General features: G+C 32.4%; 2 protein-coding genes across 3 annotated transcripts; one reads left to right on the top strand and one right to left on the bottom strand.

The window, feature by feature from the left end:
* The first annotated feature begins 2,673 nt into the window (after positions 1 to 2,673).
* LOC106299261 (protein FLOWERING LOCUS T-like) lies at positions 2,674 to 5,232 on the top strand. Its single transcript, XM_013735380.1, has 4 exons — positions 2,674 to 2,931; positions 3,771 to 3,832; positions 4,663 to 4,703; positions 4,787 to 5,232. The coding sequence occupies exons 1-4, from the start codon at positions 2,731 to 2,733 to the stop codon at positions 5,008 to 5,010; spliced, it is 528 nt and encodes a 175-aa protein (XP_013590834.1). The 5' UTR covers positions 2,674 to 2,730; the 3' UTR covers positions 5,011 to 5,232.
* Positions 5,233 to 11,263: 6,031 nt separating this feature from the next.
* LOC106300772 (LETM1 and EF-hand domain-containing protein 1, mitochondrial) lies at positions 11,264 to 16,158 on the bottom strand. Of its 2 annotated transcripts, none has more exons than XM_013736986.1 (15): positions 16,050 to 16,158; positions 15,098 to 15,732; positions 14,710 to 15,022; positions 13,771 to 13,917; positions 13,598 to 13,686; positions 13,420 to 13,512; positions 13,098 to 13,224; positions 12,863 to 12,927; positions 12,622 to 12,796; positions 12,266 to 12,460; positions 12,124 to 12,171; positions 11,908 to 12,054; positions 11,738 to 11,820; positions 11,548 to 11,663; positions 11,264 to 11,458 (listed from the first exon to the last, which is right to left on the bottom strand). In XM_013736986.1, exons 2-15 carry the CDS (start codon positions 15,646 to 15,648, stop codon positions 11,358 to 11,360), a joined length of 2,250 nt encoding a protein of 749 aa, XP_013592440.1. In that variant the 5' UTR covers positions 15,649 to 15,732; positions 16,050 to 16,158; the 3' UTR covers positions 11,264 to 11,357. The 2 variants fall into 2 exon arrangements, with proteins under 2 accessions (XP_013592440.1, XP_013592441.1); XM_013736987.1 differs by having other exon boundaries at positions 15,098 to 15,696; positions 16,050 to 16,157.
* Positions 16,159 to 17,143: the final 985 nt, after the last annotated feature.

A 17,143-nucleotide genomic window follows, 5' to 3' on the forward strand; every position in this document is an offset into this window, starting at 1 on the left:
TTTTTGAGAGAAGATGAAATGTTTTGGATGATGAAATGGAGTGAAAATGAGTTGTATTTATAGATGAAAATTACTGTTCATGACCGTTGGAGAAAGGGGAAATTTTTGAAAAAATTTCTTTGTGACCATTGGGTTAAATCGAGTGCACCAAAAATTAGTCTGAAAATATCGTATTAAACGGTCAATCAAATCTATAAAATTTCATAAAAGTGAAAAATTATGACAATGAAATATTTATGTTATATGACAATAAATCATGCGACGGCTCAGCCGATCAATGCAGAATAATAAATAAATTATATGGCGGCTCGGCCGACCAATTAATAATAAACAGAATATAAGGCGGCTCAGCCGACCAATAAATAATAAACAGGATATAAGGCGGCTCGGCCGACCAATAAATAAATTAAATTACTAGTAAATAATATAGGCGGTATTCCGGCCATTATAACATGATATAAATAATAGTAGAGGCGGTATACCGACCATTATAACATGGTATAAATTATACAAATAAATTTTACTGAATCGCAGAGTGATCGTGCTGATAACGTGTTATGAAATAACTTATAATTTATAGTATCGTGAAATTTAAATAAGAGTAGAATTTAATACCCGTAGGAAGCAAATAACACTACTATAAGTGAGAGAGTTTATTATAAGTAAGAAGAAGATGTAATGGTGTACAAAAGAGTGAGATGAGTGATGGTATTTATAGTGAACAACAATACATAAAATAACAAAGATAGTGCTTAATTTGGTAAATGAGTGGGTGATCATAATGCTTGATGAGTAGATGATCATAGTGCTTGAGTTGGTAAAGGAATGGATGATCATAGTGCTTGAGTTTGGTAAAGAAGTGGATGATCATTTCAATGCTTAATTTATAACAAAATTTATATTAATGCTACGTACACACTATGGTCTAGTTTTTCTTTCACTATGGTCTAGTTTTGTTATAGATTAAATACTATAAGTTCAAATATTATATGGTTTTGATAAGTTTGAATTTCGAAATATTGTGTAACCAAGAACATAATACTAAGAGTTCAAAACAAAACAAAATATACTATGAAAAATCATTTCAAATCTACTATTCAAATTTTCTGAGTAATATTACGAACGATTAAAGGTCAATTTTATAAACTCATCATTGAATAAATATATGGTCTAATTAGTGGCGATGGTCAAAAACGAAATCTCCCAAATTAGTAAGTTTATGCGTAGACGCAAACAGCGCCTCAACAAATGGATGGTTGATATTTCTTTTTGTAAAATAGATGGTGGATATTTCAAAAGTACAGTCATTAGCTTTTAATTCAATGCGGTTTTTCTTAAAAACATTCTTTGTCAGTTTGTCTACTGGTTTCATGGATAGATTACGTATGATATATTTATTCTTTCTATATCAAGTGCACCAAATATGCCATATGTGTGTCTATTATTGGAACTTGAAATTAAGAACGCTCGCTATATCACTTTTTACAACTTGCTTCTCTCGTTATTTCTTAAGTCTTATTTTGAGCTACACTGTAAGAAAATAAAGCTGTCATATTATTTAGTCCTTTAATACGTGATATCTTTTTTTCCCATGCATTATATCGTTTATAAATAAACAAAAAAAATTAACTTAAATGTTACAGCGAAACACTATTGATATCGTATTAGATTTATATTTTCCGATCATGTTATGACAAAAAGACCTAAAAGTAAATTTTAATATTATAAAATTTAATTTATATTTTAAATTATTATATATATATATAAAAAATTCCAGAAGTCCAAATTGGAGATACAAATATCAAAAGTAAGATAAATTATTGTGTGCTAATTTATTTATCTTGCGTTTGTTTCTGTCTAAGGTCCGGAACACCTCTGGGTTAAATATATATATATAACAACTCTTCTAATAAGAAAGTCTTTCAAAATAATGTAGGCCACTCTTCTAAGTTCTAACGTAGATACAATTTTTACCAATTCGAAAAAGTTTGTTGCAAAAGCTAAAACAAAAACAATAAACAAAAAGGAAAAAAGCTAATACCATTATTTGTATAATCAATGTATATATAGCCTAAAAATAAAAAGTTGTTATAATTAAGTTAGTTACAAATATTTATATTTGTGTTCATTTACTGGTAAATCGTTTGGTACAAATTCTTCAAATCAAGACAAGTTGATTATCATGATTACACATCATAATTATTACCACAACTCATCTAATATTCGTTCATAAATGGGTATTTTTATACGAAATACTGTTCTTCTAAACTAGAAAAAGTTCTGTTAATTAATTTCTAACACAGATTTCGCTGTTATTTGCACTCTTTTATGTATAAACAATACACTTGTAAATATGGTGGAGAGATATTTTATTTATTTTGAGTCACAAGTCGAAAGATATATATATATAATTAAAGGATATATAAAAATATTATTGGCTACCAAGTGGGTGCGATATAATCTGGAATATTATCAGTCTAGCTATTGGAATACATAAAAGAAAGAAAATAATAATTATGGAATAAGAAGACAATATGTGAGTACGTAGAATCAGTTTTGGATTCTCGTACATCACTGTATACAGGAAAAAGATTGCGGTGATGAGCTCTCCGACCCGAGTTAAACCGACTCCCACGACACTATATATATACGTGACATGTAGAGGGCTAGTTCATAAGATAGAAGAACCAATAAATAAATCAGAAACAACCTGTTTGTTTTAGATCAGAGATGTCTGTAAATAACAGAGATCCTCTTGTGGTAGGGGGAGTGATAGGGGACGTTCTTGAACGGTTCACAAGATCAATCGATCTAAGGGTTACATACGGCCAAAGAGAGGTGACAAATGGGTTGGATATAAGGCCTTCTCAAATTCTCAACAAGCCAAGAGTTGAGATTGGTGGAGAAGACCTAAGGAACTTCTATACTTTGGTTCTTACACTTAAACTCTCTGTTTCTTATTTCTTCTTCATTGCTTCATTACTCTTCTTCTTTCATGCAATTTACCTTGGCCACGCTGATACACAAAGAGACCTTTAGTGAAATCTTTCTCTCGTTCTGTTCTCTTACGATTTATTGGTTGTACTTCTAGATATACCATAGCAGTAAGTATAATGCTTTTTTACCTTTTACCATGAAGATGAACCCATGAGCATTTAACCAAATGCCGAAGTCAATGTAAACAGTTTTATATTCTACCAGAATTCTCTTCTTTCTTGGTCTCTTTTCTAAGTCTCAGATGTTTCTTTTCAGAAACTTTTTTTGCCAAAAGGTTTTCATTTTTTCCCGAAACTTTTTGCATACTAGTGCTTTTAGTTTGGGTAAGAATCTTGGGGATTTTCTTTGTTCCTTCAATAATTTAGATTAGTAAATTTTATAAGAAATGTTACAATACTCTTAAAAAGGCAAAAGTATATGGGTTCGAATGTTTAAAATATAATAATCAAGAAAATGGATGGCCATTTAACAAATATATTGATGAATATTTTGATCTCTCTTGTGGTATTTGATGCCTGTTGAATAAGTATATTCAAGTTACTCTTTTAAATACACTGCCTATATATACATGTAGCTAAAACCTACCGTTTTTTGGACTAGTAGCTACCTACGGTTTTCTATTCATTTTTCTTCTTCTTTCCTGTGTTATCTCATTTCTCAAACTTAATTATGCTTTCTTCATCAGTTTGAGACTGATACTTATATATATTTGTTTTTACCAAAAAAAATCGTCTTATTTGTAACGTATTTTAATGTTGATGGGTTTAATGAAGGTTATGGTGGATCCAGATGTTCCAAGTCCTAGCAACCCGCACCTACGAGAATATCTCCATTGGTTTGTGAACTAGTTCACCTCTTTTATCCATCTTTTTGTTATATCCTCACACAATTTTGCTTTAATTAGATATATATATACACAACTAGACATGGAAAAATGATAAATATATTAATTGGAGACTTTAAATTTAGTAATTCACTGATAACAAAAGTAAAATATTTGACGTTTAATAGACGAGGACTACATGTAGAATCAGCTTTAAGAAAGCGGTTTATCAATTTGTCTCCTAACAAAGCCCAAACACCATAGGCTAAACTGAAGAGATTCCAAAAACTTAGCATGCTATATGTATACAATATGTATATATGTTTTCTTAAACAAGCTACACAATAAGCCTATTTGTACAAACATTTCGTTTTCAACTTTAAAGTTGTTTGTACATTCTTAGCCTGAGGACGTAGCTTTGTGACTTGAAGTTAGTAGGACCAGGTATCCTGTTATATCACAGCCACCTCTTTTTAGTGTCGCTTTATATATTTTTATTTTTATCTACTAGTCTTTTTATCTACTAGTGTTACAAAAAAAAATCTATTAGTCTCGCTTTAATTAAAGCATTAACCATATTACATATACTATATTGTTAAAGTATGCATGCACCATACCAAACTTTCAATGATGCTCTTTGAATATTCATTGATGCATGTTTTGGAGTCACTTACACAGTTACACCGAAGATCTATTGCTTTTACAATCACAATAGAACTATAGATCTCATTAGCACCGACCTATTACGATATTATATCTTTCTTACAATCTTTAGTTTAAGTAGCATTTTAATATGGGTTGGTACAATTTCGTAAAAGGCTATATGGATACTCTCATTACAGGTTGGTGACTGATATCCCTGCGACAACTGGAACAAACTTTGGTGAGTTTTATTCCATAGATTGATGGCTATATATGCGGTTGATAGAACCAATGTATATATATGTTTGATGGTTGTTTTCGCAGGCAATGAGATTGTGTCTTACGAGAATCCAAGGCCCACCTCGGGAATTCATCGTATCGTGCTGGTGTTGTTCCGGCAGCTCGGGAGGCAAACGGTGTATGAACCAGGGTGGCGCCCACAATTTAACACTCGTGAGTTTGCTGCGCTATACAATCTCGGCCTTCCCGCGGCTGCGGTTTACTTCAATTGTCAGAGGGATAATGGCTGCGGAGGACGAAGAAGTTAGATCGATGGGCTTCTTCCTTAGATCAATTGACTTTACACGCCCTAATGAGATTAAAGCATCTATAGTACTATAATAAGTATTTTTATGATACGAGTAATGAACGGTGATAATGACTACAATAATTTAAAATGTATTAATAAATCAGAGGGGGAAACAAATGAGAGTGTTTTTACTTAAATGGTGTGTGATGCAATATTTTCTACATGAAATATAAGTGTTATATAGCTACAAGTTTGCAATAGATATACTTCATTTTAGTCTGATGCAATCATGCAACCGTATCTTAACATTCGGAAAACATGGACTAGAAAAACAACCAGTGGCAGTAGAATCTGCTTTTTGTTCTACTTTTGAGTTCATCTTGGTGATCACATAATACACTTTCATCATATTTATATCTATAAACTTGTTGGAAAAATATTGAGTTTGTTTGTTTCTAAGACAAGAGATTAGTGTGGCCTTTATAAATAGAATAAATAAAATGGCAAAAAAAAATAAGTTTTTAACAAGTAAAATATGTCGGTCAGTTTATTCACTTTTCCCTATATACACTGAATGTAAGAATATCGAATAATTAAAAATATATATAATAAAAGACAACACGTATATTCCCTTTGTTTTTAAATGGAGTATATATATATATGTTTTAGAAAATAAATTAATTCATAAAGGTAGATATTTCTATTTTCTAAGCAAAAAAACTGTGTAACATTCTATTTCCGATCCCTTATTTACAAATACCACAAGACCGTAATAATACTTAAAAGTAACTAAAAATTAAATAAGTTTCAATTATTTAATTTGTTTTTAATAAAACACTAGCCATACAAGATGTTACAAGAATCTTATGCTGGTAAGCATCCGTGCTTATCTAAACCAAAAATTGACCACATGGAGATTCTAGGTTTGTAACTGGAATCCTCTCATGCATGCCATACCAGTCCTGTTATGAAGATGTTATCATTGTCCTTATCTTTAGTTATCTCGGCTATAAATATTGGTTCATGACTTTTGAGTTACATTCCTTTTGTTTAAGGGAAAATCGCATAAAAAATCTTCAAGGTGGCAGCCACTTACACTTTAAACCCTAAGAGTATTTCACAAGCACTTTAAACCTTCAAATGGACACTTTTATCAAAAGAAACCTTCAACTTGGCTTACTTGTACATGAAGTCAAAACGGTAACCGGTACTGTTCAAATCCGATGACGTGTCGGTTTTTTTTTTAATTATTTTATAAAGAAAATAAATATTAAAATATAAAAATATAAAAATTCATAAAAAAATTCAAAACAAATCATAAAAATGACTAAAAATTCACAAAAATCAAAATATTCACCAAATGTTTTTAAAATTATTTTATTAATAAAATAAATATAAAAATACAAAATATAAAAACATTCATAAAAATTTCAAAACAAATCATAAAAAGTCAATAAAATTCACAAAAATTCAAAAATTCACATTTTTTAAATTATTTTATTAAAAAAATAAATATAAAATAATCATAAAATTTTACAAAAATAAAAGATTCCAAACAATATTTATATTATTGTATTAGTAAAATAAGTATAAATAAATAAAATATAAAATCCATAAGAAATTCAAACAAATCATAAAAATCACTAAAATTCACAAAAATAAAATATTCACCAAAAAATTAAATTATTTTTTTAATAAAAAAATACAAAAAATATAAAAATTCATAAAAAATATTTAAACTATTTTATTAATAAAATAAATATAAAAATACAGAAAATATAAAAATTCATAAAAAAATAAAATAAATCATTCACGAGAATCATTTGAAGATAATGAATTTTTCTAATCTGCATTAGAGTAATCATAACCCAGAGACTGACTGCTATTTTGGATTTTTTTTAATCTGTTATGTTCTATGTGTGTGTTGGTTGAATTTCGAAAAGTTCAAGATTGTTAAAGGGAAGAATTTATACTAATGATATCTTGAGGGTAGCCAGTTTATAGCACTCAATGCACGTTATTCCTTAGTCGCTTTTATAAAACCACATATAATTTTATTCTTGATTTTTGTGAATTTTTGTGATTTGTTTCAATTTTTTAATGATTTTTATATTTTTTGTATTTTATACTTATTTTATTAATAAAATAATATAAATATTGTTGTGAACCTTTTATTTTTGTAAAACTTTATGATTATTTTTATATTTATTTTATTAATAAAATACTGTATCATGATTTATTTCTTCTTATAAATAATGTATCATGATTTATTTCTTCTCTAGGTGATACGCTTGGCAGAATTGCTGGTGAGAAGGCTGGAATTTTCAAGGTGGCTATTAACTCTTTGTATATCTAAATTTTAAATGAACCATTCCATTTTACTTAAAAACCACGTTAAATTGTTGTCGTTATTTTATGACGAAATTACGTTGATTTGTTTTTTCTTCGTAAGTTTCTCGTAAATAAGACGTACATTTACGAGGACTTATTTTCTTCGTTATATTTCGTCGCTAATTTTGTGTTTTCTTGTAGTGAGAAAAATTGTAACAAAAAATTGTAACAGAAGAAGAATTTGCATCCCATATACTGAAAATGTCTAGTTTTAAAAAGCGAAGTTACTTAGAGATAAAAAAGTAATAGGAGATTTTCAACAAAAAAGAAAAGGAGAGGGTGGCAATGAAATTTGGAAAAGAAATAGATAGAATGTTGTCATGAAGAAAGATTGATAGTTCGATTAGTGCATGTCATCACTAGACTTTTTTTTTTCCTTGGGCCTTCTGGGGACTTGATCATTCATTGTCGTGCGATAGTACTATGAATATAACATGTAGGTATGTCAGTAACCAACAGAAAAAAAAACAATTGGTCCAATATTTTCAGATTTTCACCACCATACGGACAGTCTTGTCAAACAAATCAATACACTCCTCGTGTATGTTACGTCCACAGAGATTTTTTTTTGAACCACATCCACAGAGATATTTATAGATTTGGATAGTGGAGAACGTAAAAGCATGAATATCGGAGGATAGTAAAGGGTTTCTTGATGTCTGGGTGCCCACAGAAAAACTTAAAAATCGATCTCAAAAGGCGTGAGATAAAGACCGATTATGGTGGGTTTTTTTGCACTGTTCGCGGGCTTCACCGACATGTGGCAGTCCGCGATTGGTGCGCTTTTTAAAATTTTTTTTTACAGACAAAAAAAAATATATTTTTTTAAGAAACACTTAGTGGGTTTCAGGGATAATCATGGCTAAGAGCATCATTAACGGTTGAAATCTATGACAGTTTCTTAAAAAGTAAAAATATTAATATTATAATTATTTTAGCTAGTTAAAACCCGTTCAAACATTATTTAAGTGACAACTGTCTTAAAAATTTAGTAACCGGTTCTTCAATCACCTAGATAAGAACTTTTGTATGTTCTCTTTCCTAATTTTGTTAATTTTTCTTTTATTTTAAATATTAAGAACCCTCGTTAGATTCCCCCGTTAGGCCACCATTAACCCTGCCACTTAAGTAGGTTCTTAAGAGGTGGGCTCCACTATTTTCATAAAACCCGGCTCCTCCTCCTCTTCTGCAAGAGGCGAATTTGGTTGGATTTTTGTACTGTTTGCGGGTTTCACAGACACGTGGCGGTCCGCGATTGGTTCGTTTTTAATTTTTATTTTTTAAATAAAACAAAAAAAAACTAAGAACCTTTAGGGTTATTGGTGAGCTGAGATGAGCTGAGATGATTTCATTGACAATCGTAAATTGGTGGACCATTCATTGTAGTTAGGGCCACGCAGTGATGACTTAGGAGATCAGCGTGTCTTGATTGTCGCCTTAAGCGAGGTTTCAACACGAGTTTGTGCTATTGAAGAAGTAAGGGCAAACTTCACACTGGTCATTACCGGTCAGCTGTTTCAAGAAAATCGTCAAAGAAGTTTGACGAAATCTAGGTCAAATAATAGGAGCAGAACGGAAAAAAGAGGTCTCGTACGCGGATTACATAGATCTTAGAATCCATGAACCAAAACCATGTAGTAGTTAGGTTTGTAGATTTGATACCATTTACAAAGACAACAAAAGTCTAAAGAGCACCATCTTATATATTATATATATTAAAACAGAAGTCACAACTTTGAATTCCTACAACTTTTAAAATTATAAAGATTTTTTTTAAACAAAAATCATATTATCTAAAAATGATTAATTTTTACTACCTTAAACCAATGAAAACAAATTTTAAACTATATAGTTTATTTTAAAAATTAAACAAAAACTAAATGTTTAATTATTTACTCGATAATATAAATCTATGAAGCAAAAAGTTTAATTTTTTAAAAACTTTCTAAATTTGTGAAATGTTACAATATCTTTGAATATGACAATAAAACAATATTTTACTAATCTTTATATACATAGTTACTATTTTAATAATGAAATAATAATCCAAAAATATATATATAGAAGAAGATACAAATACATGTGAAAGCTTAAAACAATCTATTCAATGAAATAAATATATCGTAAACTTATTATGTTTTAAAAATTGATAGACACATATATTATAATATATACCAATTTAGAATTAAAAATAAATAAAAACAAAAATTCGTGCGGTTGCGCGGATCGAGATCTAGCTAACCCTTAAAACCCCATTTGGGTTCTAATTTTTTTTTTTTAAAAAAAAATTAAAAACGAACCAATCCCGGACCGCCACGAATCAGTGGAGTCCGCGAATAGTACAAGAACCCTACCAAACTTGCCTCTTCCACCTCTTCCAGAAAAGAAGGAAGAAGTGGTTTTAAAAAAAATTATGGAAGCCACCTCTTAAGAACCCACTTAAAAGGTGGGGTTAATCGTGCTCTTACATACTCTATGTAATATGTAAGTAAATATAATAATAATATTATTATAATAATTTGATTATCTAGTTAAATTTGAAATAATAAAAATAAAGTTATCAATCATGATGTGACAAGTGTCAAATAAATTCTCAAAATTTGTTTTTGGATATCTCAAACAAGAATTTTCTCTAATACAAGTTCTATCTCTTTCTTCTTCTAATAATAAATTTTATTTTTTTATGATTAGGTATCCATCTAAATACTATCGATAATGCTGTCCTAAAGCCAAAAAAAAAGGATATGCAAATGAATCAATACCTCAACCCACTAAAAATTCGGAAGAGTTCCGAAGATTGGACTGCTAACAACATGGTCTCCTGGATGAAATTGGCGAATGCTGAAGGCATATGGACTTTCATGACTGATATGAATGTAAAGTGTGATCTTATTGATGTACAATGACGAGTAATCTACACTTAAGGAAGCTTATACAGTGTTCTGATTCAAGATGAAGAATCAAAACTTGAATCGTAGGAATGAAGAGCGAGAAGACATTGTGAGTTTTGTTGACAGACTGGTTCTGCGATTGGAAGATATATATAGGAGATGGGTTACCCTGCACCACGCCCATCAAATAAGGGATTCATCCCACTTATTCGGTTTGCTGATCAGCTCAACACTCGCACTCGGTCTGGAAGGTATGTCTTAGCCCATTAGGTTTAACCGACCTAGGATGAATATAAGAAGAGGTTTAACTATAAAGAGGACAGGAGCAGCCAATCAGAAGGAGATACTTGAACACATAGAGACTAACGGCTGTTACATTTCTCACCGACTTGTACTTTCCCGCTAGCTCATACGAGCATGCACCGGTTACTTTCCGTTTGTTCACGCAATCTTTGTAAACCGTTATTTTCTTCTGATCAATAAAATACTTTCAAAATAACCCACCGTTGAATTTTGACTTTCCGTACCGAGTCTGACTAAACTCAGATTCAACAGAAAAAGAAACAATGGGAACAGAAATGGTGTTGGTCGTGGTTCGGTTCAATCGAACTACATATCTGCGAATCAGGACCGGCTCAACACTGTTAAAGGCCCTAGGGCGAAAAATATTTTTTTTTACCCTATAAAATTATACGTAGATAATGTTTGAAATGTTTTTAAAATTTAATCAGAAATATTTTGTAACGAAAATAAAACTATATACATATCAAAATTTATTATCAGATAATGCCTAAATAGTGAGCATGTGAAATATTTTGTCCATGCTAACCAATCGACGATATTTTGATTCGATTTGTTCATTCATCTATTATCCACTTTAACTTGTCCACGAAAAATTATATGTTCTTATATCAACTCATATAAAAAAGCTTTTCTTGAAGAAACCAATAATGTTGATAACAAAAAAAAACGTGTCAAGAAACTTATAATGATAGATTTTTAGTCATACTATGTGAATTTTACTTTCCAGTAAACAGAAATATGAATCGTGAAAGTGAGATAACACACAAAAGAACAAACAATCTCAAGGCTTGGTTGGCTCATTCGCCGCCTCCTCAGCTGCTTCTTCAGCATCTTCAATCTCGCTCGCTAACTTCACCAAATCTTCCACCAGAATTTTGCCATCTAAAAGAGAGAGAGAGAAAAAAAAAGAAGAGCTTGCATCAAGTTGAGAAGTTAAGGCAATGGAAGAAAAAAGAATAAAGAGTTGTGACCTTTATCCTTAGAAAGATTCTGAATAAGCTCTTGAATTCCCTCTTTGCCCAATGTGTCCTTTAGGTACTTGGCAGCCGATGCAACTTCATCTGGACTTACCTTTCCATCATAATCTCTGTACATACAAAATTGTATTTATCGACTGCCAAATTATTCAGAAACAAATCTATAGGATGATTCCACACAGACCTGTCCAGGAGTCTCCAGCGGTTTCCAATCTTGTTATCGACGTCATCTATTTCCTTTTCAAGTTTCTGGAGCATGGACTCAACCTAAAGATGGAAAGATAGATGAAGATGAGACTTAATAAGACTTTCCATAGTTTATGACAGATAGAAAGAAATAGACTTTGTTGTTACCCTATCTAACAGTGCAGAAGAAGTTTTATCAGCGATTGCTTTCTGAGCACTTCGGTCACTATCTTCTCGAGCAGCTAAGTAAGCTTTCCTAGCTTCTTCCTCATCGTCTGTGCCACCTTTCTCTACCATGCTGTTGTATAGATCTACCTGTAATATAAATTTTATTCAGAAAAAAGTAAGATAAAAATCTAGAAGGCAATGCAAATCAGATTTTACCTCCTTTTTAACTAGTTTGAGGAACTCTTCACGCTCCATGCTAACAGACTGGGATCCATGGTCAAAAGAAACGATAAGCATTAACGGTTTTCTTTACCTCTGATAGTAAAATAAATGGAGAGTGTGATAAAAGTCTTCATACAGATGCGGAAGCTAAAACTGCCAATGCACGGCTGAGCTCACATAGCTGCTCATGTTTCTCAAGAGTTTTCGCTATCGCTTGTTCATTTGCATCTTTAGCTGTAGAAGCCAGCATCTCATCCAACGCTACATCTTTTTGGCTTGAAGCAGATTCTTTCATCTTTGCCATTTCCTCCTCTTCTTCATCCTCTTCCTCCTACATTCAATTGAATCCCAACGTAAGCAAGAAAAAAATTTCCTGATAATATCTCAGCAAATTCACACATGCAAGAAAAAAACTTCCAAGGCTCCACGGATAAGAGAAACATAGTTTCCTCAATCATGCATTTACTTTGGTAGGAAAAGAAAAAGAAAGACCTTGATTAATTCTTCTTGCATTTCTAAGTATTCTAACTTCCTCTTCCTTTCTGATACAGAATCTTCTGATGACAGAGCTGTGACCCCAACTGTGTCCAGAACCTCGTCTGGCAGAGAAGAGAGAGTAGCTTGAACAGCCTCTTCCGGCTTGAGTTTCCCAGACATCGAGAAAGATCTGAAAGACAAGTGCGGGAATGTCATTTCAAGTATATTTGTCTATTGAGTTGCAGGACAAGCTTACCTAGAGAGAATTAAGAGGGACGATGGAACTGAATGGTTAAGGGACAAATCCAGCCAGTCAATTAACTGTAAAAAAGTGATTTGCAGATCAGAAATCACCTCCTCTAGTTTAACTTCTAAAACAACACATGTACCAAACACAAGATCATTCTTCTTGTTCACAAAGGGTATCATTTGTTTAATACCACCTCTAGAAAACACTGCATGCTGAATAATATTTATAAACGAGCAATAACCTGCTGTCTCATTTCTTCAACTGAACCTAATTGAAGCATTCCTCTGTATCTGCAAGCTTGGCGAAGTTCAGCTTCTGAAAGAGACTCCACACCCTCAGCTTTGATCAACTTATCATCCTTTTTAATCCTGCGAAGTCCAAGGAATGGCAATGCCCAATGGTTATGTGAAAATGAGAAAATAGATTTAGATGCGTGAATATATTGAAGCCCACAGTCCACAGAAGTCTTCCGATGTCACCAAAAACTGAGAAACTGTTGTAGGACTCATTGTTCGATACTTGAGACGAGAAAAATGGCAATATAAGCAGTGTGTTGAACTTACTCCTGTAATCTTTTCCGAAGCATATAACGCAAGTATGCATCCGTTCCGAATGGGCTAATACCCATGTATTTGCACATATTTACCAATCGAGGCCTGCAGTTAAGAAAATTATATATAAACAAAACAAGCCAAGAGAGAATTAGTATCGTAATATATACAATTTTGACTAATGCGTAACCTGTTAATGTTATCCAATGTAAGCTCATCATTGAATAGTTTAGCAAAACCCAAAATTTCATCATTTGAAACACCAACTCCTCTTCTGACCTGTACAATTGATTAACGAAGGTATCAGTCCATCTTGAAGAAACAGGAGGAACTCAACTGTAAAAGTTAACAAGAAAAGCGAACCTTGTTCATGAATCCATCTAGATCTTCTGCTGTCTTTTTTATCTCTCCACTGCGCGAGGTTTGGACTTCCTTTGCCATTTCTTTCACAGTATCTTGGAGAAACTTTGCATACTCCATCCTTGCATTCAGCCTTCTTTTTAGTGCCTCCTGAAAAAGAAAAGTTCCAAGAATTTTAGCATCTAACTTGACAAACAGGAATGAGTAACTGTGAGACGATATAAGATAAAAAAAAATCATACTTCCCAGATCAATGTAGCTCAAGATGGTAAAATATAAATATGATTTGTGTTTCTTTTAGCATTAATAAACTCAACTTCTTTGCTCTGCTCTTCCTAAATTTGTATACTAGTTCACTATCCGCACTGAGTAGCCTTAGTACTCTAAATCAGTTTCAAACAAAACAAATTTCAGTACTCAGATGTAAGCATGTGTTCAAAAGATTGCAATGCTTCTAGGGAAATAGATCAAGGGCTAAACATCTACATCAACCGTTGGCTATGATAATTTCAGCAACTACAAATCTCAAAACAGTCACAGCCCTACATTAATGTTCAAACCAGATCTTTTACTAGCATGAAGGGGAAAACAAGACAAACCAATATCATCACGAATAAAAATCAATACATGGGTTCTAGGCCAGTCTTAAAGATGTAACTGGCAATACTAAATCGTTTTAATGTTGGAATATGCAAATGTTTCTTCTGAACCTTAAGTGTACTACATAATGAGAAGGGTATATCAATGGTAGATCTATTTTCATAAAAATCCGAATAAGGCATTATCTTGAGAATGGAAGAGCCAAGACATAGTCAAAAATGTAGAAATCTAGCCCACAAAGTCTCTCCTGCTTGGTGTCAAATAGTCATTCAAAATCTTCCAGTCGGTAAGCAAAGAATTCTCACGACATATAAAAAACAGAGAAGATTTATTTAACAATACCTCTTCTTTCATCTTGTCCTGGAAAGTCGACGGGAGCATGTTTGGAAACAGCTTCAGAGCTACCGGTAGCAAGAACTCCATGAACGGGACAATAATGAAAACTGCAACCGGGACTAATCTAAAAATGTCGGCAGTGGTTCGAGTGAGTTGCTGTCGTTCCCTCCTAGAGAGACCTTTCCCATTAGCAAGTTTAACAAGCAGCCTAACACTAATCCTGACATCAGCCCAGAGCAACTTCGTCCCCAGCCAGTAGTGTTGCAGCGTAGATTTAAATTCATCTTTCCAGTGGCGAAGCTTGATGGCCCAGTCCTCCCTGCAAAAACAGATCACATGTTAAAAAATAACAACAAAATTCCATCAAATACAGCTCAAAAGCCACAATCCTGACCTGCTCATGGATGCAATAGCTCTCAAAGCAGGACCTATTCCAAGAAGAAACGCCCTCACACGTTGCATAACAGATACATCAGATTTTTGCGATTCTTCCAATTTCTTCGCTTTAGCTTTAGCTTTAGCCAAACTCAGCCCCTCCACTGCTTCATCACACTCCTCCGGAGAGGCTTCTTTGCTCTGTGAAGTAATCTTCTCTCCCTTTTTATCATCATCAGGCTTGTTGGCCGTCGCCACAGAAGACCACAAAGACTGTTGAACCGATCTATACCCCAACGGGTAAGAAAACTCTAACTTTCCAACTCCTCCGTTACTAAAATTAGGAGACTGAAGCAATCGACTTGTATGAAACCCATCCAAATTGGAAGTGAACGACTCTTTATTCTTGAGAAAAGAGAGCAATTTGGAATCAGTTTTTACAGAATCAAGACCCCTAATGCTCTCATATCCTTGACGCTCAACGCTTGAAAGACATTGGATCGTGTTAAACTGTTCACTTAGAGACTGGACGATGTACTTCCTTCTTCGGAGAAGCGCTCTTGAAGCCATTTTTTTGCAAGTAGTGTTTAAAGCTCTATACAGTATGAAACCAGCTAGCTACATACCATCAAAAGCCGAACTCTAAAATGTTATCTGCATAGTGATTATACACAAACTACATTTGATATTCTAATACAGATTATATGATGATTAATCACAATAATTTCAATACTCTATGATAGATCATTCCACAAAATGACGAAACAGTTCAGATTTTCACTAAAATCGCATTGAGATCCTCGTTCACTGGGCAAAGCATTTTATGAACACTAAGTACGAATCCGAAACGCTATCCTTAACAATAAAACGGAAATCACACACGAAGAATTGATTGATTGATTGCGATGAAACTAAGATGATGACAGAAACTAGAAATTCATCAATGGAGACGATTGATTCTTCCGACTTACATCTACAAAGAGGAAGGATCGATCAAACGCGCGCGACAGAGAGAGAGAGAGAGGATAGCTCGAGCTTCAAATGAATCGCGTCGTGACTCGCCACTCAGCCCTGAGAAGAATGATTCAACGTGTTTCTGCGGATTTTGACCGTTTTGTTTCGGGTCGGGTCGGGTCCTATCCGAAATTACAAATACAAATATCTTCTACCCGGCTCCGGATCTCTCTGGGATGTTTTGTGAATATTCTTTTTTTTTGTTTTTTTACTAATGATGAATATTTATGGGAAATTGGCATGAATATCACATTCAGCATTCATGTTTACACTAATCACTTTTACCCTCATTTTTAAATAGAAGACACTTATACCATAGGATTAACTAATCTACACTTAGGATTTAAAGTTAGATGTGTAGTAAGGTTTTTGGAATTTGAAATTTAGGATTCTAATAAATATATAAATAAATATAATTAAAAAAAAAATAGTTTCGAACATAATTTTCAAAATGAAAATTTGAAAAAAGTTCAAAAAAATTCAAAAAAAATAAATAAAAAAGTTTGAATTTGAAAAAGTATAATACGAAAACAAGGTTATATTTATTTATTATAAAAAAATATGATTTTTAATTATTTTTTAATTTATTTAAATAAAGATTTATTATATATAGAGAACAAGGGTATAAAAGTCTTTTGCCACTTAATGAAGAAGGTAGTTTTGAAAATATCTATTTAGTGGTGGTAAAAATGAAAAATAGTACATGAAAGTGGTAAACATGAAATTTCCCCAATATTTATTTTGTATTGTCAAAAGTATATGGTCGACATATATAGGGGTGGACGTTCGGGTACCCATTCGGATTCGGTTCGGATCTAACCGGGTTTCGGGTTTTCGGGTTTAAAGATTTCAGCCTCATTCGGGTATTTCTAAATTTTGGTTCGGGTTCGGTTCGGATATTTGCGGGTTCGGTTCGGGTTCGGATAACCCATTTCAATTATTTTTAAAATTTTAATATTCATTATATGCTTAAAATTTTTCAAAATCTATAAAACAAAATAATATATTACATATAAATTTGTATAATATATGTCAAAATACCTAAAATTAA

The sequence above is a fragment of the Brassica oleracea genome, chromosome C6 (assembly GCF_000695525.1).
Source record: "Brassica oleracea var. oleracea cultivar TO1000 chromosome C6, BOL, whole genome shotgun sequence".
NCBI classification, from domain to species: Eukaryota; Viridiplantae; Streptophyta; class Magnoliopsida; order Brassicales; family Brassicaceae; genus Brassica; species Brassica oleracea.

What these genes read in the sequence shown, in the direction of transcription:
- LOC106299261 (XM_013735380.1), top strand. Translation starts at nt 2,731, where the DNA reads ATGTCTGTAAATAACAGAGATCCTCTTGTGGTAGGGGGAGTGATAGGG. An exon ending in CTACGAGAATATCTCCATTG is followed by an intron (nt 3,833 to 4,662) that starts GTTTGTGAACTA and finishes CTCTCATTACAG; the next exon opens with GTTGGTGACTGATATCCCTG. An exon ending in GACAACTGGAACAAACTTTG is followed by an intron (nt 4,704 to 4,786) that starts GTGAGTTTTATT and finishes TTGTTTTCGCAG; the next exon opens with GCAATGAGATTGTGTCTTAC.
- LOC106300772 (XM_013736986.1), bottom strand. Translation starts at nt 15,648, where the DNA reads ATGGCTTCAAGAGCGCTTCTCCGAAGAAGGAAGTACATCGTCCAGTCT. An exon ending in AGGACAAGATGAAAGAAGAG is followed by an intron (nt 13,918 to 14,709) that starts GTATTGTTAAAT and finishes TTTCTTTTTCAG; the next exon opens with GAGGCACTAAAAAGAAGGCT. An exon ending in TTGAAGAAATGAGACAGCAG is followed by an intron (nt 12,928 to 13,097) that starts GTTATTGCTCGT and finishes ACTTTTTTACAG; the next exon opens with TTAATTGACTGGCTGGATTT.